The 23629-nt window shown below is 35.8% G+C and overlaps 1 protein-coding gene across 9 annotated transcripts in view; it reads right to left on the bottom strand.

Annotated features, from left to right (window-relative positions):
* Positions 1-6353: 6353 nt before the first annotated feature.
* Positions 6354-23629, bottom strand: part of LOC149172596 (serine carboxypeptidase 1-like) — a 116319-nt gene continuing 99043 nt past the window's right edge. For all 9 annotated transcript variants that reach the window (XM_089424357.1, XM_089424361.1, XM_089424353.1 and 6 more), the window contains 4 exons: positions 9624-9745; positions 7072-7185; positions 6922-6967; positions 6354-6746 (listed from right to left, as the gene is read on the bottom strand). In XM_089424357.1, the coding sequence (XP_089280483.1) occupies positions 6663-6746; positions 6922-6967; positions 7072-7185; positions 9624-9745 (366 nt within the window). In that variant the 3' untranslated portion in view covers positions 6354-6662. The remainder of the gene's footprint in view (positions 6747-6921; positions 6968-7071; positions 7186-9623; positions 9746-23629) is intronic.

Below are 23629 nucleotides of genomic sequence, written 5' to 3'. Positions count from 1 at the left end.
CACATAGATGTCCATGAGAATTGCGAAACCCACAAAAAAGACTAAAACCCCTAATATATGGAAATTAGGGACAAACTAACCTTTACTTCTATTCTAAACTTTTTGAGTGAAATTGTTATAAATACTCATGAAGGTGGAAGTAAAACCCTCCCTTACTGCATACCTCAATCCAATGTTGAATAATCTTCTTGTTCCATTTTTGTTGAGGTTGAAAATGAGATGGAAACATGTTAAACATTATAATATGTTAGGTTCAAATACACAAAACATCAGACATAAAGGTTAATTTATATATATATAGTCTTATTTATAAATTTTGTTTTTAGAATTTGCATAATGTAAACTTTTCGAAAGTAAATATAAACCTTCTATGTATATCATTTTTAATTTTTTGAAGTTCTAGAAATATAGATATAAAATTGAATAATTTTTTATATTTATATTTTTATGTATAGTTGTTTTGGAAATGCATCCCTGCTTCCAAGTTTCATGCTACTTGGTTTCTTTTTACTATGTTTGACTTAGTAATGGGATATAATCAAACACACCTTCACCCTCTAATTTACACTTGGAGCACTATTTAAAAGACTAACTGCCTAGTTGTTGATATCTTTTGTATCAGAAACTTGAAGACTCATAGAAGAGCTTGTTCATTACATTACAAACATAGAAATTTATACACAGAGACAGTCGTAGATGCTACAGCAATCTGCCGACTGACATTTATGGTTCAACAACAATGGCTGACTACCGCTGCTTGCTGCCAACTAACACTGATGACCCGCCGACTTCTCTAAAACAGTCTACCAACTTCATTAATGCTGGTGGTTGGAATTACTTTCTTCCAACACTCCCCCTTAATTCCAACCATATGACAAATATACTATAGTACAATAAACATGACACTATACTCTTAATCAGGATGACCTAAACTTTAACTTGCCTGCTGGTCTAAGTCTCAGCTAGGCTTACAACAAAACATTTCATTTTTGACTTCTTATTAAAGGGTCCATGCTTGTTCCTTTTCCTTTGCTGGTGCAGTTTCATTTTCACCTTTCTTGTCATAAGATAGTGATTGAGCTTCTCCTTTCTTGATTGCAGGGGATTGTCAATATTTGCACACTCAAAAACAATGTTAGATCATTAAAAAAGCCATATTGATTTTTGTTATCGTGCTCTTTGGAAAGAGCTTTGCTTCCTTCATTTTTCTTTGTTGACATAGTTGATTGATTCATGTCTTCAACCTCTTTTGTCAATTCTTTTGTTGCAAACATGTTGTCCTGCATTTGATTTGTGTATGGAGGTAGGCAACTCTTCTCACCAAACAATAACTCATCAATAAGATGTTTTTCTTGCATGAGATTGAACCACTCTTCATGAGACACATAATTATCATCAAATTTGACTTCATATGTTTCTGCATCACAGGGAATTTCCTCACTATCACATGCTACTCTATTGTCAACTACAAATATACTTTCAGTCTTGATCCCAGCTATGATGCTTTCAACACAATCACTTTTAGCAACAATACCTTCATCAACTTCAGCTTTATCACTACCCTCCATACTGTATTTCATTTCAAGAATATCCCAAAATATTTTTGCATCACATATTTCACCAAATTCATACAAAATACTAGACAAAATATTTTCATCTAAAGCTGATATGATGAGAAACAATGCTATTGCATTTCTTCGCTTATCATCAAAATTTATAGAAGCTTCTTGGACAAATTTCCATAAATATACTGAACCAAGGAATCCTTCCATTTTAATTGCCCAAAGCTTAAAATTTTTACCTGAGAAAATTGGCAAAACTGGCATTAATTGTTTCAGTATTGCATCAGTGTCTTCAAATTCTTCTATCTGATTCAGATCTACTTTTGGTTGAAGCATTTCATATTCTTCTGCAACTATTTCCATTTGAGAAAATTCAACTGCCACGCTATGCCAAGCCACAAGCTTTTACTCCACAGTCAGCACCAACTAGGTCCACACAATAGGCCACACCAACACATATCAGAAGGCACAATACAACATGCAAGGCAGGATTTCAAAATACACTTTGTGACTCCACATGCAGTAGATCAATTTCTTCCAACAGTGAGATCCGCAACCCTTCCAATTTCTTCAACAGAACTGCACCAGGCTGGACTGCTCCAGGCTTACCGCATGTTCTCTCATTCTCCCATCAGAGAATAGAACTCAACAATTTCGACAATATCAGCGTCCTTCAATCCGTAGCAAGACTCCAGGTCTTTACACGCACTCCTTCTCTTCAATCTGTAACCTGACTTCAGGGGTTCACAAGCGGCACACACAACACACCATCAACACCGCAACAGACTTTCTCTACTTTCAGCCTCACAACCCTCTTTTTTTTTCACACTTCAGATTCCCACACGCACTGCACCCTACCAAACTTACATAGTGGTCTCTCTGCTTCAACACAGGCTGATTATTTGCTTCACAGGACACATATCAATCCTTGCTTCACACATGTGATGATTCTTACTTCACACATACAACTGTATGTCGATCTTTGCTTCAGACACAAGATGATAACCACAACAGATGACTCAACATAACAGACGATCACTCACAAGGTCAACGGAACAGGTGACTGAAGACGCTTCAACACTCAGTCACAGCGGCCCTCGTGCTCAGATTCACAAGAGCAGCCGATCAACAACTCACTGTACCAAGACAAACAACATAAGCATCTTCTCCATATGCATTTTTTCCTCCAATCGTGTTGCACAGCGGCTCTCACGATCTTCACTCAGACCATACCAAAAATATACAACAAATCAGAGCAGAGCTTACTCGAACTTGCTCTCTATCCAGCGCACTGCAACAAACAGCTTCAAGAAAAACACTCCCAGGTGGCACAAAATCCACCACTGTTCACATATATGAGATCTCACTCCTTGAGACCTTCACTCCACCGAGCCAGTCACACTAATGCCTCACGAAACAACTTTTAAAGCAATGATTGGCTCTTTCACAGCTCTTCCACACACAACACTGCAAACAAACAAAACTCTCAGCGACAGTCTCCAATTCTTCACCACAACGAACCGATCTGATGGTCAGCTGGCACAAACAACCTCACCAGTCTTCACAGGACTGCACCAATCTTGGCGTCCTCCACATATAGCGTCATAGCTCTACAACACTCATCCGAAACCCTCGGCTCTGATACCATATCATAAACTTTAAGACTCATAGAAGAGCTTGTTCATTACATTACAAACATAGAAATTTATACACAGAGATAGCCGTAGATGCTATAGCAATCTGCCGACTGATATTTATGGTTCAACAACAATGGCCGACTACCGCCGCTTGCTGCCGACTAACATTGATGACCCGCCGACTTCTCTAGAATAGTCTACCAACTTCATTAATGCTGGTGGTTGCAATCACTGTCCTAGAACTTCATTTAAATCGTCTATTGAATTCAAGATTTTATCAAGCAGCTGGTGGGTAGTTGGAATTAATACCTTCCAACATTTTGGGCGATAATTTTCAGAGTATCAACAGATGTCATATAGCCCTGTCCCAACAATAGTTTCAGCATGACAAGTGCATGTTGTATTAGAATTTCGATGATCAAACAAGTTCCACATTAATGAAGTCGTTTTTCGATAAAACTGCAGTGCCTTGATTTGTTATTAGATATATATGTTCAAATAAGACCAAGTTCTTCAAAAAATGACCTACTTAATTTTTATTCTAATTGGAAAAAATTGTGGAAATAAATTTCTCTTAGACGTCCTCGGACATTTCGAGCACATCTAAATATGATCATCATTTTGATAAAACATTTAAATATGATCATTATTTTGAATTAGACCCTCATAGCCATTAAAATTATTATTTGACATTTTTATTATCAAAGTAAATTACTAAATTGAATTCATCATTTAACGTATGCAATTATAAATTTAAGTATCACACAGGTGACCAAACAATAATATTAATTGTTTTTTAAAGTACAAACACAAAAACAAAGTAGGTCCAAGTCACAAAATGAAAATCGCAGCTTCAATCCAGTGGCTCCAAGTCACAAAATGAAAATGTTGAGCAGCAACAGGAGGAAAATCTCAGGGTGCAAGGTAAAATGGAGGTAAAAGGAAAATCTCGGGCAGCGAACTAAAATGTTGTCGAGTGGTAGCAAAAGGAAAATGTCACCAAGGCAAAATCATAGTGTTAATGAGAAATGCTTTAAAGTTTTAATTTATCATTTACTTTTTTATTTATTTTTTATATTTAAATTTTTTATTCTTCTATTTTTTTTTTAATGGTTAATACCAAACAAATTTGGTCCCTACATCCAAATGGTGGCAAAAGGAAAAGGTCAGCAAGGCGAAATCATAGTGTTAATGAGAAATGTTTTAAAATTCTAATTTATCATTTACTTTTTATTTTATTTTTCTTATATTTAATTTTTTTTTTCCCTTTTAATTTTTTTTTTTATTATTATCCCACCAGAAAGACATGTTTTGTCAACAGAAAAATGTCCCAAGAGTTCATCCTATCACCTTTAACTAAAATGAATCACAACATTTATGTTATAGAATTAGCTGCTTTAAAACGTTGATGACTATAATGAATCAAAACATTTATGTTATAGAATTCGTTGCCTTAAGGCATTGATGAAATTATTTGGTAACAAAACAATCTTTCATATTGATCGCAAAAGTATACGAGAGATGGTTTGTTTTATCGGTTAAATCAGCAGGTTTAATAAAAAAATTATCGATGAAAGAAACAAATTCATCTTCTTATAGTCATTGAAGTTTATATCCATTACAAATTCGGTATATCTAATGAGTAGACGCAAAGTTAATCATTGACTTGGCTTAATGTTAGATGCGTAAAATCTGTAATCAAAATAAGAATATGGTTTATGAAAAACATTTTACTATGCAAAAGGCTTTATTATATTATAGGTATTGTTTATGGGATAGGTTTCATTAAATTTGAATTTTGAGGTTTGAAATTTGGTGAACCCAAGAAAAAATCAAATTTGTTGTTTAAGGTTAGGCGAATTTGATAATCGAATCTCAAATTCGAATTTCAACAAATTCGAACTTGATAAGCGAATCTCAACGAATTTGAACATGAATGCGAACCTAAAGACGAACCTCAAGCCCAATTTTATTAATTTTTTTGGGGTTCGAGGTTAGATTTTGGGCAGTTTTTGTTAGTTGTTTTAAGGTTTATGAAAAAAACCACAGGCAGCACACGTAGTTTTCTCTTGTCCCGCTTCCCACCAATTAGTTTCCCGTGGTGGGCTTTATTTACCATGGTTGTTGATAGATTTTCACAAGCCAACTTCACTAGTGTACTCACTCTATTGTGATCAGCGCTGCGGCTAGGTGTTGTCTTCTCTCCAATTTCCTAAATTCAATTTTTAAATGATGCTTGTCCCAACCGCCCAGAGCGTGAAGTTAATAGTGGTCGTGATTTGTGGCTCGTGGGTGCTCACTGCTACTCATATAGTTTTATTGATTGATTTTGATTTTTTATTATTTTATGTCATATATATATATAATCAAACTTAATGCCGAACCTCATATGAACTTTATGAGAAAATTCGAATAAAATTCAAATTCAAATCGAACTTAATTGTTACCGAACTCGAATCGAACCTGAACCATGCGACATGGGACATTTTTATTGTTATTTGATGTAAAAACATATCTATATCTAAATCTAGAGTTATATTAGATGATTTTTCTGTAAATCCAAAATATCCAATCAGAAGCTTGCACTTCATTAGCCTTTACCAGTCTCCTTTTCAACCATGTGAGTTTATTTCCATGGATTTTATCGGTGGCTTACTTCTAAGTTTCTAAGATTGTTTATCTTGGTGACACAATCTTTGGTAATAATGATTTACTCAGATTGTTTACATCTTTGATTTCATATGGCAATTGGTTTAAAAGCTGTACGAGTTATGTTGCACATGTATGGGAGGTGATACTATTGAAGGATTTGTACTTGCTGGGATTATACAAAATATTTTTTTGATTTGTACTGGCTGGGATTATACAAAATATTTTTTTGTTTCTGAATACTGGAAAACCATCAGTACACAATCCTGATTCTTCATATTGTTCAATTGTGTGAATTTTGACCATAGTTGAAAAATAAAGAATGTCTCAGGATATTCTCTTTCAGAGTATATTTTCATTCTTCTTTCCCAGTTTTCTTACTGTGATGTTCCACATGACTAGTCAGGAATGACGTTTTATCCAAGTTTGATTTTCACTCGGAAGATTCAACTGTAATTGTCAAATTAATTATTTTATTTTGGGCATTACATTTAGGAATTGCAAATGTGTTTTTTGTTGAACTTGAAAAGCAACTGTCCCAGTTTTATTTATAATTGTGTGCCAGATTACAGACCGTACTAAAAAACATAACATTGGCAATATTTGTGTAAATGGAAGGACTTTCACAGGGACTCTAGGGTAACAATTTCTAGTTGGAGATTGCATAACTTGTAGCTCACAGGCAATTGAGGGGCAAAGCAGGGCACTGACAGATTGTGCAGATACTGTTTTGAAATATATAGTAGTATAGGTAGAATCTAAAAAGATATGGAATCATGTCAGTTATAAGAGATTTGGACGCCCCAGTGGTGTTTCACAAAGGTTTTCCTGCTAGCCACCGTGTATAAAATGACAATGCTTCTCTGGGCTTGTATTCTGGAACGGTATGTCCAGCTCCCTGCAAAAATAGAGACTCCAATGACTTCCATTGAATAAGAATAATGTTTAAGAAAGGACTTTTCATCATGTTTAGCAGAATTCAGAATTAAAGTCAACAAAATGTTTCAAATTTTGCTTAGCATTGTAAACAAGCACGCTATTCCCAAAGTCACAAGGCAAAACTGATAGCCCACCTTGATAGTTGCAAAGGTCAGGTTGTGAGCATATCCTTGAGTATATCTGTGCATATCAATGATTATAAAAACACAATTAGTTGATCCATATGGCAGTGAATCTAAAATGGTGAAGAGGCAGAGTAGGAGCAGTGCAAAAGGACTACTTACCCAGCAACTTGATCATCCACAATCCAGGGGCGCCATGCATCTGTTGTTTCATAACCCAAGGACCTTGTCCAAGCCTCAGTTCCAGTGTAGGGCACACACATATCATGGTCACCACTGCCATTATGCATTAAATTGTGTGAAAACCAGATCACAGAAGTCTATCAATTAGTATAAATCAGGGAAGTATTATAAAATATGTAGATTCCTTCTCTTGTGGATTTCTTGGACCCTCCTTCAACTCGGTAGAGTATATGAATATTGGACAGTGACAGTCAGTTTGACAGCGTAGGGTGGAAGAAAACTAAGAAAACTAATAACACAGTGCCTGTCTGACAGACAAGTTGGCTTTTTCTAAAAACTAGTCTTGAGTGGAATGAAAGTAGGTGCTAAAAAACCTCATCAAAAACCATATAAGTTAGCGTGGAGGAAAATTCAAGCTGCTAATAATGAAAAATAACTGTTCAACAAATTTTCTTCTGATCTTTTCCAGGATCTCCACTAGAGAGATTAACTGCCATTCGAAGTTCATCAGTACTTTTAACAGGATTTTTGTTGCTTCAAGCATTCGACCTTACATGGAAAACAACCGAATCACACACCAAAGCAAGTGCTTGACCTTTATGAATTTTTCACAACCATAAGTATAAGATCATATGATATATAACATTATGATGATAGTGTCGAGAAGATTAACAGATACAATGTAAGGTGTGAAGCACCTTTGATAGATTAGTGACACAAACGAGGAATTCAAGGAGATCTAACAGAATTGTGTATGTAACAACGATTTCATTACTAAAGAGGTTGAATATATGAGAAAAATAATAACTACAAAGGGATCAACCTAGGGTATTAGAAAAAAACTTATGAAAGATATTGTAACAATTCTTGCAGTGAAACATTTTAGATGCAATTTTTAAGCTTTCTTGTTTGAATCAAAGAGATATGCATTCAACCAAGACATGAATTAGAGCGGAGGCACGAGATAGTAATCCCACTACAAAAACATTTAAAACCAGATCCGAGAAGAGTCTCAGGAATCACTGTATTTGAAAATGAAAGATTTGAGCCTGTAGAAACTGATATAGGGTAAATCTGAATAGGTGGAGCTTACATGCCAGTAAATCACGTTATTGAAATTATTACGTAATGATGTTATGAGCTCTATAATGGTTTCGGACCTTGTTTTGGTTGTAATAATAAAAAATTGTGTTATGCCTTACTTTTATGAGATTTTGTTTATTTATTTGTTTCCACTGAGTATCATATGATATCTGAGCATTAACTCTCTGTGTGTTGTGCAATCTGTATTTGCAGTCCATCAAGTAGCTGAATTTATTTAATACCTCGGTGGTGCTCAGTGACCGTGAAAAACGTGATATAATCTGTGCTGGTCGATGGTAATCCATAGACATTTGCCCCAAATTATCTTTTAAAGTGTAATTTTTTCTTTATGTTGAAGTTCTGTAGTTGACTGCATATTGGAGTTTGTCTTCCTTCTTTTTCTTCTCTAACGCTTCTAGACGGGTCTTTACCCGCCCAGTCGACTCTATTTCTGGAGCCTTACCCTCATAGATTCAAGGAGAATTAAAACCGCATGGCGTAACAAAGGACCAATAATTTAGCAAGGGGCTTCAACCAACTAGGTTACCATCAAGGGGCTTCAACCAACTAGGTTACCGTCAAAGCTATAATGCAATTTGTCTATTATTGTCAATTCACAATGATAAACATGGTTCAGCTTGGCATTTACGATCAAAATCGTAAATACAAACCCTCTGCATCACATTGAAATGTTAGTGTTAGACAAGTATACAAAAACATCTGGTTCCGAGTTAAAAGCATGTCTAATACTTTTTGCCTCTAATTTTTGTCTGTGGAGCACAAGACGAAAAGTGAGAATCACTCATTAAATTGGACACCAAGCTGGTAATTGGTGAAGTTTGAAATTGCTACACACCTGGTCTGCAATTCTGGTTCAGTTAATTTCCCTGCTGGATTGAAGAATGACTTGAATGTTGTAATAGGAACATGTCCCAAACAAAATAGGGTCTTATTCCCGGAAGGATTGGTCCTTGGAGGTTTGTATTTATGGATATCATACTACCTATTACTTCGTTTTTAATTTCAAACTTAAATGGTATGGCAATGTCCAACCATAAGTCCTAGAAAGTCAGAAAGTCATATCGGTGTTGGAAGGAAAAAAAATGAAAGTCATATTTTTGTTGGAAGGAAAAAAATTGCAATTTCATTTTTACATTTGAATAAAATTATATGTGTATTCATGAAGGATCTAACCCGATGCAAAAAATGGCTATGAAGAAAATAGCATAACCTAAAAGTCATATTAAAAGTAGAGAAAAAGTAAAAACAGTTATAAGAAATTTAGAATTTATCTGAAGTTGCCAGGTCGTCTATTCATTCACTTCAGGCAATTGATTTAGTTAAATTTAGCGTATGCATAGACACCGCAGGATAATAAAATTTATGGTGAAGAAATTTAAACAACCTAGCTGAACGATGACAAACTGAGGATCAAAGTGGAAATGGACCTGTAGATAAATGCACGGTAGCCTTTTCCTGTAAGATTTGCATGGTAGGGGATCATACTTCCAGCATCATGGTTGAAATTAATACGGTCTGTACATATCGCCCATTCTCCAGCTACTTCCTTCTGTAATGGAAAGTGTGTAAGTCAGATGCCTGTGTGAAACACTAGGAATGACTATAAATACTTCATTGAAATCTAATGGTGGTAAAAAAATGTGATAGAACTTCCGGACATAAGATTCCACAGTCCAGGTGTATGTATGCACCTAAATCAATGAATATTTAATGGTAGTAAAAAAAGCAATAGAACTTCCCGACATGAGATTGCATAGTCAAGTTGTACGCATGCACCTAAATCTATGAATGGCTGCAGACCCTCCCAATAAATTTTCGAATAGACTGAATGTTTTAAAAGTTAAACAGAGTACAAAAGTTAAACTTCTGTAAAACAGCGAACAAAGAAAGGTATCTCTATTGAAAAAAAATCATAGGAATGTAAAACCGCAAATGAAGAAAAGGTGCCTCTATTGAAAAATAAATCAGAGTAACAAAAACCATTCATGTAGTGGTTGAGAAATTTCATCGGATTAAGGCTGTAAGGAAGAGAAATTTATGCCTTAACAATACCTCGGGATATATTCCCGGACATAAGGGCTACCTTACTCCACGCAACATGAAGGCCAACTGACTAAAGCTAACTGTTATAACTAATTGAATTTAGAATTTTGTAACCCAAAAAAACGTAGTCTAACGACTATTCAAATTGGTTGAACATGGAAATTTTGGCACTATTTTGATAAAATCCGATTGAAATTTGGATTACAGCCGTTTAAATTTAGGATTTTAATGCTCTATAAGTTTTTGATAATATTAAATTTATTTCTATCATCAAAAACAAGATTCAAGCATTTCTAATAATTTCACGCTCGTAAACAACTACCTCAAAAACAACTAAATATTTATCTTTTCCGAGAAAAAGCCGTTAAGTAGGGTACGAATCAACATGTTTACTTGCTCGTATTCTACGGTATGATAAAAACCACTTGACTTTCAATTTGACAATCACAAATAAGCTCCACAACCCCAGGTAAAGTACAGCGTCCTGTCAAAAGGCACTTGACGAGTAACACTTAACGGAGGACTTTAGCTCTTTTAAGTTGTTAACATCTCTACTGACTGGTGTAAATTGAATTCAGGAAAAACTTGAGAAGAGATACGGTCAGTGGGGTTAGACAGGCAATATGAAGTATATAATCTTAGCCCTGTCCTTACGTTTGAACATATCTGCGAACTATAAGTGGGACTCACTTGTCATACTCAGGTCAAAATGGAATGGACCAATAGGCATTGGAAGATTCAGAACTTTTATTAGCTTGGTGGATGTGAAAGGTAGAACACGCAAAGATAGCAATGATTAAATGGCGGAAAAACAAAAGGCAAACTGGGGAACCACATTTAGATGAATCAGATCCGATCCATAATTTAAGAAGGCGGAGAGTAATAATGTTGAGACAATGTGATGAGTCATGACAAGCCGAAGCCATTGGCCACTAAGAATCTCGTCCCGAGGTCTTGATGCAGAAGGGCCTGACTAAATAGTGAGTGATATGGCCTGTCTCTCTTGTCAAAACTCATAATTGCAAGTGGGAAAAGCTCCAAGGACCTTGCCTTGAGTGTCTTTGGGCGCCTCTGTAGCATGATCGCTTTGATGGCCACTGACCGGTACTGAAAGACATGATGGAAAGACCATGCTTTGAAGAGTTAGTTTTTGGTGTGTTGGTCTATTGGTAGTGCACACCATGGACAATTCGGGTGTCTTTGCTTATAGACTAAGCAAACCACAAACACAGCAAGAAAAGTTTGGAAGAGAACATAGCAAACAAGGCAAAAACGGTTCAAGCTTGGAAGAGAACCTAGCAAACAAAGGCAAAAACGGTTACGATGGGCATAGAAAGCTTGTTTGGCTTGGGTTCCTAGATTATATACGAACCAGTGGAATTTGGCAACCCACACTTCAGGATTACAATGGGCAGTAGAAGTGTCTTTCGGGCACAAATATCTGTGAATTGTGATTATAGAACACATTATTGGACACACATTATTTGGGCACATTGTTGAGCACAATCCAGCAGAGTCTAATAGTTTGGGAGAAACTATGCAAATTCAGTTTGGGACAAGTTGGACAAAGAAATTGGGCGCATTTGCTATGAGTTTGCTTGATAGGCTACCCAAACTTGGGACAAATTGGATGGATGGACTAGGCAAACTCCAAATGAGTTGGACAAGCCAACTTAAGACGACTTGAGATGATTAGGGTGGACGATTGACAGAGAAGTCAGCATGTCCGATATAAAAAGAAAGATCTTTCAAAGTGTCAAGGCATTCAAAAGTGTTAAGGAATAGAAGTGAAGAGATCATTCAACAAAAGGGGTAAGAACCTTTGTTGTTGTCCCAAGTTCAAGGTTAGGCATAGTAGGGGAAATTTGATGGTTGAGTGAAAAGAATTAGGAAACATAACCTCTAGAAGACAGTCTGGAATTGCTTTAGAAGTTGGATCAACAATTCTTGTAGGTTGTTTTTCCTTGTGTAATTTGTACATTGTAAATAAGCCACAAGCAATTGGTCATGCTTGGAACTGTATTGTACATTTTAACATTCATCATATAATAAAGTTTAAAGCACCTAGCCTTGGGTGTCACCCATGTTGAATTTTGTAGCTATGGTCAGTCTTCATAATTCATATTTTAGCCCTTGAAAAATATAAGACATGTTCTTCATGTTGGTTTCAAAAGGAAGAATTATTTATTTTTGAAATTTGAACTTTGGATCCAAAATGGTCAAGTCGATCCTCCTAATGTCAAGTCGGCCAAGTTCGAAGAGACACCCATTCAACCTTACAAATGACTATATAAAGTCATTTTGTCCTCCTACTCAAGCAAGCAATTCGGACCATCAAAGGTAGAGAAAAAGACGAATCTGAGGTAGAGAATAAGATGAATCTGAGGCAAAATATTGGACAAATCTGAGGCAAAGTAAGGACAAGTCGAAGGTAGAGTTTCTATGCATACCAAAGCAATAGAACCAAGATTCTTGGATGCAGAAGTAGGACAAAATTCGGCCCTAGCATATCAGACTAAGCTAAGTTCATGGAGCATCAGTTTGACTTGACAAGAGAGCATTTTGAATAGGTGTGACCAGGGCTATATTAATAGTCAGTTTGACTATATGTTTGACTTGAACAATTAATTGTATCATTGTTGAACTTAATGATTTCTCTAAGGAAAATATTGTTGGGTTTGTCCTCGATGTGGGTTTTCCCAAGGTAAATTCTTGTGTCTCTTATTCGATCGTCTCTTTATGATCCTACTAGCATTTTGTTTCTACCATTGAGGTCTTTTGTTTATTTATTTTATGATGAATGTGAATGTAAGAAAAGAATAACCTAAGAAATCATAATAAGTAATTATCAATTTAGAAGACCCTTCAAAAATCAACGTGGTATCAAAGTGAAGGTTAAAGGAGTAGCCATGAAGGAGTATAAATGATTAATCAAAGGAAGATATGCAGAAAGGCCTCATAATCCATCACAATAGGCCAAGAAGGCCTCAGAGTCTATCTTATTGGGCCAAGAAGGCCTCAAGGCCTACTTCAAGAGGGTTGAGGTGCCTTAGAACTAGGTCGCAGGCCTACTATGGCTTACGTCCCAACATTAAAGGCTAAGAAGCCTCAAAGAATCCAAAATGCCATTGTTAATGTAAAATCCATCCAACAATTTGTTTTGGTTTGTAATCCTTTTGTGGTATGTTTGAGTCATGGATTTGACTAATGTTTCATAAGACCATGTCAACAAGAAGGCAAGTTACAATCCTGACTTGCATCATTGGAGCATACCCTGTTTATAGGAGCATGAACTTGTGATGGAAGATGACTTGTCATGTACTGATGTGATCGCGAGTATCTAAGCCTCTATAACTAAGGTTGATGAGTCTCAAGAAGCATCCAAAAGAAGTTCAAAATTATCTCTATCTAAGGAGAAGGGATGTTGCTTTAATGGCAAGTGATGAGATGATTAAGGATGAGTACGAGGAATGGGAATACATACCAATAAAGAGACCAATGAAGCTATAAGTCTGTAGTTAACTTCAACTGGAGAAAATGGTCACCAAGTAGTTTTTTAATGAATATGTTTGGACTTGTATCAAAGTTGTTTTCATGAGAAATTAGATAGGACTGTGATCTTCTCCTTAGTCAAATCATAGAACTAGGTCTGATTTGTTTCCATACAACAAAGGATCCTTGAAGAATACATTAAGGGAAATTACGATGACTATTGAAGGAGTCCCTTCACCCTACAAGTTCATTGAATCTCACAAATGATCTTAGATCATGCTCGTGCACCTATAAGAAAATATTGTCAGATACACTACTAATATGTAGCATGAAATTCATCTTAATATTTCAAGAAGCAGCGACAGTATCACAATTGGGATTGTTGCTCAAAGCCACATAAGGGAAATATGTGATCCACATATATGTTTTCTTTAAAGATTTTTCATTATATGTTTTGATTCTACAAGCTCTTAAAAGTTTTGTTGCAATTTTTTTTCATGGACCTTGCACTGTTCAATAAAGGCCCTAGAAGATGCATTATATTCGCTATCAATATTGATTGTCGATACGAGTATTTGGGTACTAAAGGATGGAACCTATTTTGTTCAATCCTAAAAGTTAAGATTTGAAATAAGGAAAAATGAAAATTGATCAAGTTCACTTTTGACATGACAATATTTCAATGAAGAAGAGGTCAAGTTCCCTTCATGTTTGGAGACCAAAGCTCTCTCAAGAAATATGAGTTATTTGCAGAACTTGATGTGTCCTTATTCTCACCACTGCTTGTTTTCTGAGACATGGGGACTCTATACATTCTTGGACATTTGGATATGGAAAGGAGAATTTGCACATTACAAAGTCTACTGTACTTGCAAAAGGTATAAAATGAGTTTTGAAAAATGAGTGTTTCTAAATACTAAAAGACTAGAAGTCTTGGATGTGAAAATCCTAGGGTTTGTCGATAAAAACCTAGATCTAGACCCAGATTAATGTTTCCGTTGAAAGAAGAAACCCTAGTTCATGCCAGGAAGGAATGACAACATGTTGATAATGAGGAAGAGGTTGATAAATTTACAAGATGGATGCAAGGCGGCTAAGATCAAGAAAGAGCTGACATTTCCCTATAATTCTTAAAAGATAAGTAAACTATCTCTCTTCCTTAATTTTTGTTGTTATTTTTTACTATTGGCCACTTGTCTTTATATCCTTGCTTGGTTATAATTATTCTTCCATGGCCTCCTAATGAGGATTTCAAGTACATAGCAAAGGTTGCCAAGGCACGATCAACATATGGAAGCAGTGGAAGAACAAAGCCATTAGGAGATTTTTGAGGTCTAAAATGGGCATCCTAAGAAAAATGTACAACCAAAATAAACTTTATAAGAATCAATAGGATTCAAGATGATTATTTCAACCATGGGGGATGATTCACCATTTCTGGAGTTAAAAAGCAAAAAGATTAAAAAATAATAAAATAATAAAACTACTTTTTCAACTCATATTTTCAACTTATCTCCCTAAGTTTTTAGTCAAATTTCGAGCGGGAGTACTTGTTGGATGCAAAATTTAATTCCTCATCTAATTTGTACCCATGTTGCATACTTTCAATGGACCATGCTACACGAAAAATGAGAAATACATGGAAAAACGTGATTGCCATCGAAAGTATGTAACATGGATAATCCTTGGATGAGGAATCAAATTTTCCATCCAATGAGTGTTTCCACTCAAAATGTGAGTAAACCCATAGGGGGATAAGTTGAAAATACAAGTTGAAATTATAGGTTTTTCTTTTTCCCTCTAAAATTTAATGATGTAATCTAATATTATTTTATTATTTCCACTATTATTTTATAATTTCCTTAGGAGGCCCATTTTAGACCTCAAAATTCCCTTAATGCAAAGCTTATGACAAGAGGATTCTCCCAAAATTGATGATTTGTGTTGAGAGATATTGTATTAAATGAGATATGTGTTCAAAGGGAGAAAATAGATCAACAAGTTTGGAGTATACTTTGATTTTGTCAAAGAGAAGTCAGTGGTAACTTCCAAATGGATCTACAAAATCGAGCATGCAACAGATGGCAGCATAGAGAGACTAGAGAGCACAAAGAGGGAAATGATCATGACAAGGCATTTCTATAGTTGCTAGGATTTGAGGGACATGAAGGAGTCTCTTGCTTGCAAAAGGTCATACCTCAGACTTGGATTGATAAATCAGGGTTAATCCTAAATGATGTTTTTTCTGACGAGAAGGAGTAATTGTGTGTTAGAATTGGTAGAAACTTTGTTCCGTAATAAAGGGAGCACTCAGGGATTCCTCAGGAAACCTTATTCTAGCTTTAGAGGGAGTTTATCTATGAGTTTAAGATGAAGGACCTAGATTTTATGCTTTACCTAATTGAAGCATAATACTAAGATCCCTCATGGATTTTTGGGATGATGGAGAGCCAAGCTAAACACCTGATATATATAACAATAACTAGAAAGTTACAGTGATAGAGGGAGCAACCAAGATTTCCACAGCAAGATTTGTTTCAGAAAGAGCACCCGGTTAGGGTAACTAGTAAGTAGCCATGGTGATGGCTCCAATAAAGGAATTTGGTCAATTTATGGTTGAGCCAACGCATGTGGCTCAACATGTGCTTTTGTACCAACATGGTACAATTGATCATGGCACAACTAGTTATGGTTTGAGACATGTCTCAAATAGTGAAGTACAATTGCATTGGGATTGGGAAGAGAGTGCATAAGACAAAAAGAGTTTATCAAGATATCACTTTAGTTTGAGCTCTGTTATCATTTCTTGGATGAGCAGGAAGAAAACATCCATCGCACTCAGTACTGTAGAGGCTGAGTACATTGCAGCTTGGTTGGAAAGTTGAGAAGTAGTATGACTTCATAAATTGCTTACAAGATTGTTTGATCAAGTGCAGGTGATGACCATAATGATAGGTTAGAGCACAGTGAGATCTAGTACGAAGATATGGTACAAAAGAAATCATTGTGGCTTCAATACTATTCTACAATCAAGCAGATTTTTAAAAAAGCCTCTGCCCAAAGATGAAGTCTGTATACTTCAAGGACAAGATTAGACTTGTTAAGAATAAAATTCCTCAGTAAGAGGGAGTGATGTGATAGCATCATGGGAAGACATTCTCCCTAAAGAGAATATAGACAAGTCGAGGTATTGAAAAGGGGCCACAAAATGTGGTTAGGGAGAATGGCCTAGAGTTCTCCCCAAGTGAGCAAGCAAGTGCCTCTAGCATCAAGCAGGAGAGTTGGCCTAGGGTTTCACCACGAGTCATAGGTGTTGACCAAATTCAAAGTGACGACTTGGATAATTGGTGAATTTCTCCAAGTGACGACTTGTTGATCATGATGTTTATGCAAGATGCTTTCCACCAAGTAGTGGATTGACACATCAACATAGTTAGCTCATTCAAGGACAATCAATATCTCTGAGTCAAGTATGTTGAGCAATATTACAGAGAATGGTCCAATAGAGTACAAACATTCTTCTTGAGTCAAGTATAGCGACCAACATTAGGAAGAATGGTCCTAGAGGGCTAGAATTACTCAATCATAGAATTGAGTAAGTGTCTGTCATGATTAAGCTCAGTGTACTCTCCAAATAGGTTGAGTGAGCCCATTTAGCATCATGGCCTAGAGTGAGGCCATTGGATTTGGGAGAAAAATACTCAAATGGATTGATTGTGTCCCTAGGGTTTCACCATGAATCAAAGAGATTGACTACGATGATGGTGAACTAGGACTAGTCAGTATACCATGGGTCAGAGGTGTTGACCGAAATCATGGTGACTAGATGATGTTAATGATGTACCATAAGCCAGAGATGCTCACCAGAATTATGGTACCTAGTTGATGTTGTAGATTTTTACCATAGGTCAAAGATGTTGACCAATATTATGGTAATCAAATGATGTTGATGCCGACAATAAGGCAAAGAACAAACCAAAGAAGCAGAATTTCTATACTATGGAATAAGTGGACAAACCCTCCATTGGTGTTTTGCAAATTTTTAGTATTGTGTTGGAGGAAAAATCTATAGTAATCCAAACATAAGACTTCACAAGAATTTCTATGTTCCATCAATACTAAATGGAAGTCGGTGAGGTTAATTTCTTGGTTGATGCTAGGGTGACCAAAAATTTCATGAAGAAAGATGATACAAGAGATATTTTAGTTGCAACTTGAGCCATCACAAACCTTTTTCAAGATAGTGAACACAAAAGTAGAAAAGGTGATTGGTACAACCAATAGTCACCTAAAAGCTTGGATATTGGAGTGGAAATGTTAGTTTCACCATTATACTTATGGATGACTTTTATAGGGAAACATTTTTTATGATGGAAAATATAACACATATGCCTCACTTAGATTGTTTGTGTTGGAAAAACTGACAGGGAAGGTGAATTAGTATTTTGCACGAGGGCTTCATTGAGGGAGCAATACCATACCTCGTGCATTCATATTGGGGGATATATATTAAGGAAAAAATGACATAATATATTGAGCATATAATAGGAGGTAAAGGATTTTTATATTGGCATGTATAAAAAATAGAGCTCAAAGTTAATGAAAAATGGATACCTACAATATCTAGTGAAAGTAGGGGTTTTTTTAATTGGGAATGTGTATTGGGTTTGTATTGGTAAAGGGTTAAATAATGTGATTTTTAGAGGTATTTTCCAATATGTAGTCAAATTAAGGGTATTGTTTAGTATGCCACAAACGCACGTGATATGTCAGTTGTTCATGGAGTGAAGCCCCAGTGGTATTTTGTTACTTTTGACAAGTTTTCACATAGTTAATCTTGAAACTAAATTCACATCACATAATCAATCATCCACAATGTATGAACAAAAAGATTAAAGTGAAAAAGAAAATTTGAAGAAGAAATACTTGAAAAATGTCTTTAATTTATTACAATCTCTTTTGAAAACACCAATCTTATGTAAACACCAACAAAAATTCCAAGATCCAACTTGTCAAGAAGATGAGGATATCAATCCTCAATAAGGCACCAACTTACAATAATTACAAGATCCAACCTGAACTCAGCGTTCAATCCACCATAGCATTGACTTCAAAGAAGGCCTAAACTAGATCTTAAAATATAAAAACTCAGCCCTAAAACTCTACCTTCAAACAACACAACTCATCCCCTATAACTTGGCCTACAAACAACAAAAATTGTACCCTAAAAATCAGCCTTCAAAACAACAATAATTATCCTTGGAAAATAGACGTCAAACGTACAAAAAAACCCTTCCCAATAATAATGCCAAAAACATGACTTCACTTCACTTCTTCTTAGTTCATCAAATATGAATTTCAGACCTGCTCCTTCACTCTCCTAAACATACAACCAAATTCTTGAGTTGAGTGGTTAGAAATGATCCTTCCCATGCCTATTTATAGTGCAATTAGAGGCTGGGTTAGGCTTGACCTCTCCATTGAGTGCAATTAGAAAAATGCATAGTGTATTAAAAAAATAATTTCTCCTCAAGAATGAGGAGTTAGAAATCTTGTCATATACCATTGGAAAGATCTCAAAATAATGTTTCCAACCATATATCCTATGCTCCCATTTCATCTAGATAATTGGAGTAAAAATACCTTCAAAGATAGTGTATCCAAATGGGGCTCACTTGTACTTTGGTTTAATCACCTTGAAAAAATATTTCATATCTCCTCATTCCTAAGAATTAGAGGGAGTGCCATATATTGTTGGAAAGGTCTCAAAATATTTTATTTGACTGTATAATTTCCTCTTTCATTTGGATAGGCTTTGACATCAATAAAAACCATTTTCAACAATCACCCTTCCTTTTTTATTGATGCTATGAAAGAAGAATTGAAGACGAATAATTGGGAAAATTTAGATGGGCTTGGGTGCTTGGACTATATACAAACCAATGGGGTTAGCTAGACCACACTTGGGAATTGCAATGAATGATAACATTCAAGAACAAATATCTACAAATTGCAATAATGGGATGCACTTGTTCGGAACACATCCATTGGGCATGCATCTATTGTGTGCACATCTACCAAACACACTTGGGTATAGTGTTAGGCACAATTGGGTATAGTCAAGCGGACTTAGATAGTTTGGGAATATTTATATGGAGTAAGAGAGTTTGGGAGTAGTTAAAATGACTCGGATGATTTGGATGCAATTGTGAAAACTCAAATGGCTCAAAATAAGTTGGACATATGGACTACGTATACCTAGGACAAGTTGGCCAAATAGAATAGGTGGAATTGGGTTGAGTTGGATGGATGGATGGAATTGGTGGATTTGAAATGAGTTGGACAAGCTAACTTGAGTTGACTTGAGACAATTTGGGTCAACTTGGGTGGGAAATCCACAGAAAATCCACCAAAGGGAAGCAAGTCCTATATAAAAGGAGGATGTCTCAAAAGTATAAAGGCATATAAGTGAAGAGCTCATTCAACAAGAAGTGTAAAGAGATCTACAATTATGCCAAGTTCAAAGTTAAGCATAGTAGGAAAAATTGTAGTAGCTTAGTGAAAAGAAAAAGGAGATAAAACCTTTAAAGACAGGTATATGGTTGCTTCAAGAGTTGGGTTTATAGCTTTTGTATCTTGTTCTTTTGTATGTAATTGTAGCCTATAAATTAACAGCAATTAGTTAGTTGCACTCCTTTGTTGTACATTTTAACATTCTTCATAAACTGAAGTTTAAAGCACCTACCTTGGGTGCGACTCATACATGTGTGTTGCATGACTTGATGGATATTTATTATTCCTTTCTTTCCTTTTATTGGCTATGTTACCCACCATTTTGTGCGTGATATCCCTAGGAGCACAATTTCTCCAAGACAGTCCTTAACTGGCAGCCAGCAACCCCCTGTAGCCACCAACTAGCTCATTGTGGCATTTCTCTACCACCTGAGCCAGCCATGTGTGTTAGCCTTACTCTCATAATAAAATAATTATAAATCCAAAATTATAATTAAATAAATCAAATCTTGAGAATTAGGAGTTAGTTCCTCAAACTAGGGAGTTTAGTTAGGATGAGAGATTCTCTCCAACTAGTTCTCGTAGATTAGTGTTTTGTTGAGAAAATATCTCAACCAAGTTTGTTCAAGATAGACACACTATCTTGAGACAAACTTCCTCATGTATTTATTTGTACTATTATCATTCTTTGTACATGGGATTACATCATGAGAGGAATACAGTGAAGCTCTAGCCTTTTCTACCATGTCTGATTTGTGTGTATGTCTGTTATTTATTTTATGAGTGCTTTATTACTTGTTTATTAAATTTCTTCAATTGGTATCAAAGCTATAGCCTGTTAAGGAATATAATGCTCCTGTTCGAACGTAGGAGCAATTGGAACTGAAATCCAAGCAAGATCATCCAAACAAGAACAACAAGAATTCCCTATCAAAATCAAAGGTTAAGGAAACAACGAATCGAAGAGGAGAAACAAATTTGTTAGCACAGAGCTTCGCACGGTTAGAGATTGAGAATTCGTGATCAATGAAGCAGATGGAGAAGAAGAGCATGAGAGAAACCTAAATTTTATTTGTGTAGGGATTGCATTGCGCAAAAATCCCAATCATAAATATTTCTGAGTGTGATGCGTGAATGGTTAATGCATGTGGGGAGATGAAAGGGTGATTTGTGAAAAAGGGACCATCATGAACAGAGGATTGGATCAGCGCTCGAGCAGTACTGAATCACTTCAATGGCTTCAACAACAGCAAAGTATATAGCTGGAACATCCGGAATTGTCTGTCTTTCTTTATCAATTGTGAAGTACAACATAATCCTGTGTTTTCGAAAGGTCTTTCACATGAATTAAGGGTGACAAAATGTCTCTGCAAAACTTGTCAAGAATGAGGACTTTGTACACCTCCTCATCTGCAGTACATCCACTCGCTACAGGCTGGTTTAAATTCAGCATCTGCATTATACATTGTATTTGTATTTGCCAAAGAGAAAGAGCCATATAGTGGGAATATCAAGAAACAAAATTTTCTGCTTAGCGTGGGCTTAAAGTTTTTTAGTCGAATCTTGCCACTGGACATAATATATGCCCGCACATCTGTCCTAGAAAGAGGAGCTCCCATAATATAGTTTGGAGAGATAACTACCATCTCTGACACAAAAAAAATACATTTGTTGGAGGAATCATTCACATGAGAGAGTGACCCGCACGCATGGATAAGGGTCAATCTGTTGCTCCGTGCAAGAGAAGAGATGTTGGATTCAAAGGGATTAGCAATTCCAACACTACTAGTGCAAACATATTGATGTGCTACGATCAACTCTCGAGAGATTGAATCAATTTTTTTCCATGGCTATTTGCATTATGGGGTAAGGAAAGCATTTCATATTTTTACTTACCATGTCACTTCATGGAGGGTTTCTCTAGCATTAAATGCAACCTCGAGCCACTGAGGTGGAACCATTGTTGTTAATCTTTTGTTTTCCATGAAGAGAAGTGGGCCTCCTGTTTAAATAAGAAGTGTTGTGAAGTTAAGTTTCAACAACTTGTATGTGAAAGAGTGTTGATTGTGAGGTAGAGATCTGAATGGAGTAGTCATTGTTGGCATTGGTCTTTTAGCACGATGTTTGTAAAACAGTCAATTAGAAAGAGTTGTACCTACAAAAAGTAATTCTCCAAGTGAGGTCAAATTGGAACAATGTTGCGTGAAGCCAAAAGTGGAGAAGAACATCAGTATGGAGAGGCAAAACTGTTGACAATGGAGCTATAAAATCAAGTTCACCAGAGGTGGTGAGAACTTAGTTCACTGGTCTTTATTCTTTGCTAGATAGGATTTTTTCAAGGCTCAGGAAACAATGACATGTTTTAAATCTAGTCCACGATGTGAAAGTTGACAATTGAGTAACCAACAAGCTCAAACAACCAGAAGCCACCACTAACTAGAAAAAGGCTTATGAGATGCTGGCTTCCGAGATGGTGACAGTCTGAACAAGTCTGCAGAATGTTGAGGCAAGTTTAAAAATTGTTTAAAAGGTTTTCCAAAGTTTTTTTTTATAAAAGGGTTGTAGTCAAAGTTGAAAGGGTCATAGTTTTCCAAAGTTAAAAGTTCTAATATTTTAAGAAGCGTGGAGAATATAGGAGGGATGAATGGCTTTCAAAAAAATGAAACCTTTAATAACTTTTTATAAAGTAACTTCATACAAATCAATCCATTATTTTGAAGAAAAGCATGATCATAGTTTTGTACATTTTGGAGAGATAAGGAGTATTTGTAATTTTTTATGTGATGAAGTCATAAGTGTATTTTTGTATTTGGAGTGGAAAGTGAAAGTCATTTTAATATTTTGTTGAAGAAAATGGGTGAGGCAGTTTTTTGAAGAAAATTTGCTTCCAAAGTTTGCAAGTGTGATATTCTCATTGAGAAGTTTCCACGACAAAGTTGTGACATTGAAAAATGATGTACTCCAGTAATTAATAAAATCATAATTTTTGTGGTGCATGTGTCCTAGATCCGCCCGAAATTGAATAAGGGGATCTTAGGTACACCATGTGTAATGAATGCATGTGCATGACTTGTGTTCAGATTATCAAAAGCTCTCTTTGTATTATGCTTAAACAACTACATGCACATAAGCAAGCTTAAGTATAAGAATGCTTAATCAAGCTCCTATAATCAAGCTTAAGTATAAAAGCACAAAGCGTCACATCATCAACTTGATAAGATGATCTTCCAAGCAAGAACATTTCACATCATGTAATCAAAGCAATCAAGTTAAAGACACTACAAAATCAAGCATTTCAAGCCAAAACGACATCAACATCATCAACACTTTTTGTATCACTTGCAGATAAACATTTTTTAACTGAATTGTACGAGTGCATTCTCGG

This window comes from Pinus tabuliformis, chromosome 4_2, assembly GCF_031772625.1.
Source record: "Pinus tabuliformis cultivar Carrire ecotype Pingquan chromosome 4_2, CPIR1, whole genome shotgun sequence".
Classification (NCBI taxonomy): domain Eukaryota; kingdom Viridiplantae; phylum Streptophyta; class Pinopsida; order Pinales; family Pinaceae; genus Pinus; species Pinus tabuliformis.
Note: the sequence above shows the minus strand (reverse complement) of the source record. Positions and strands in the feature narration are given on the sequence as shown.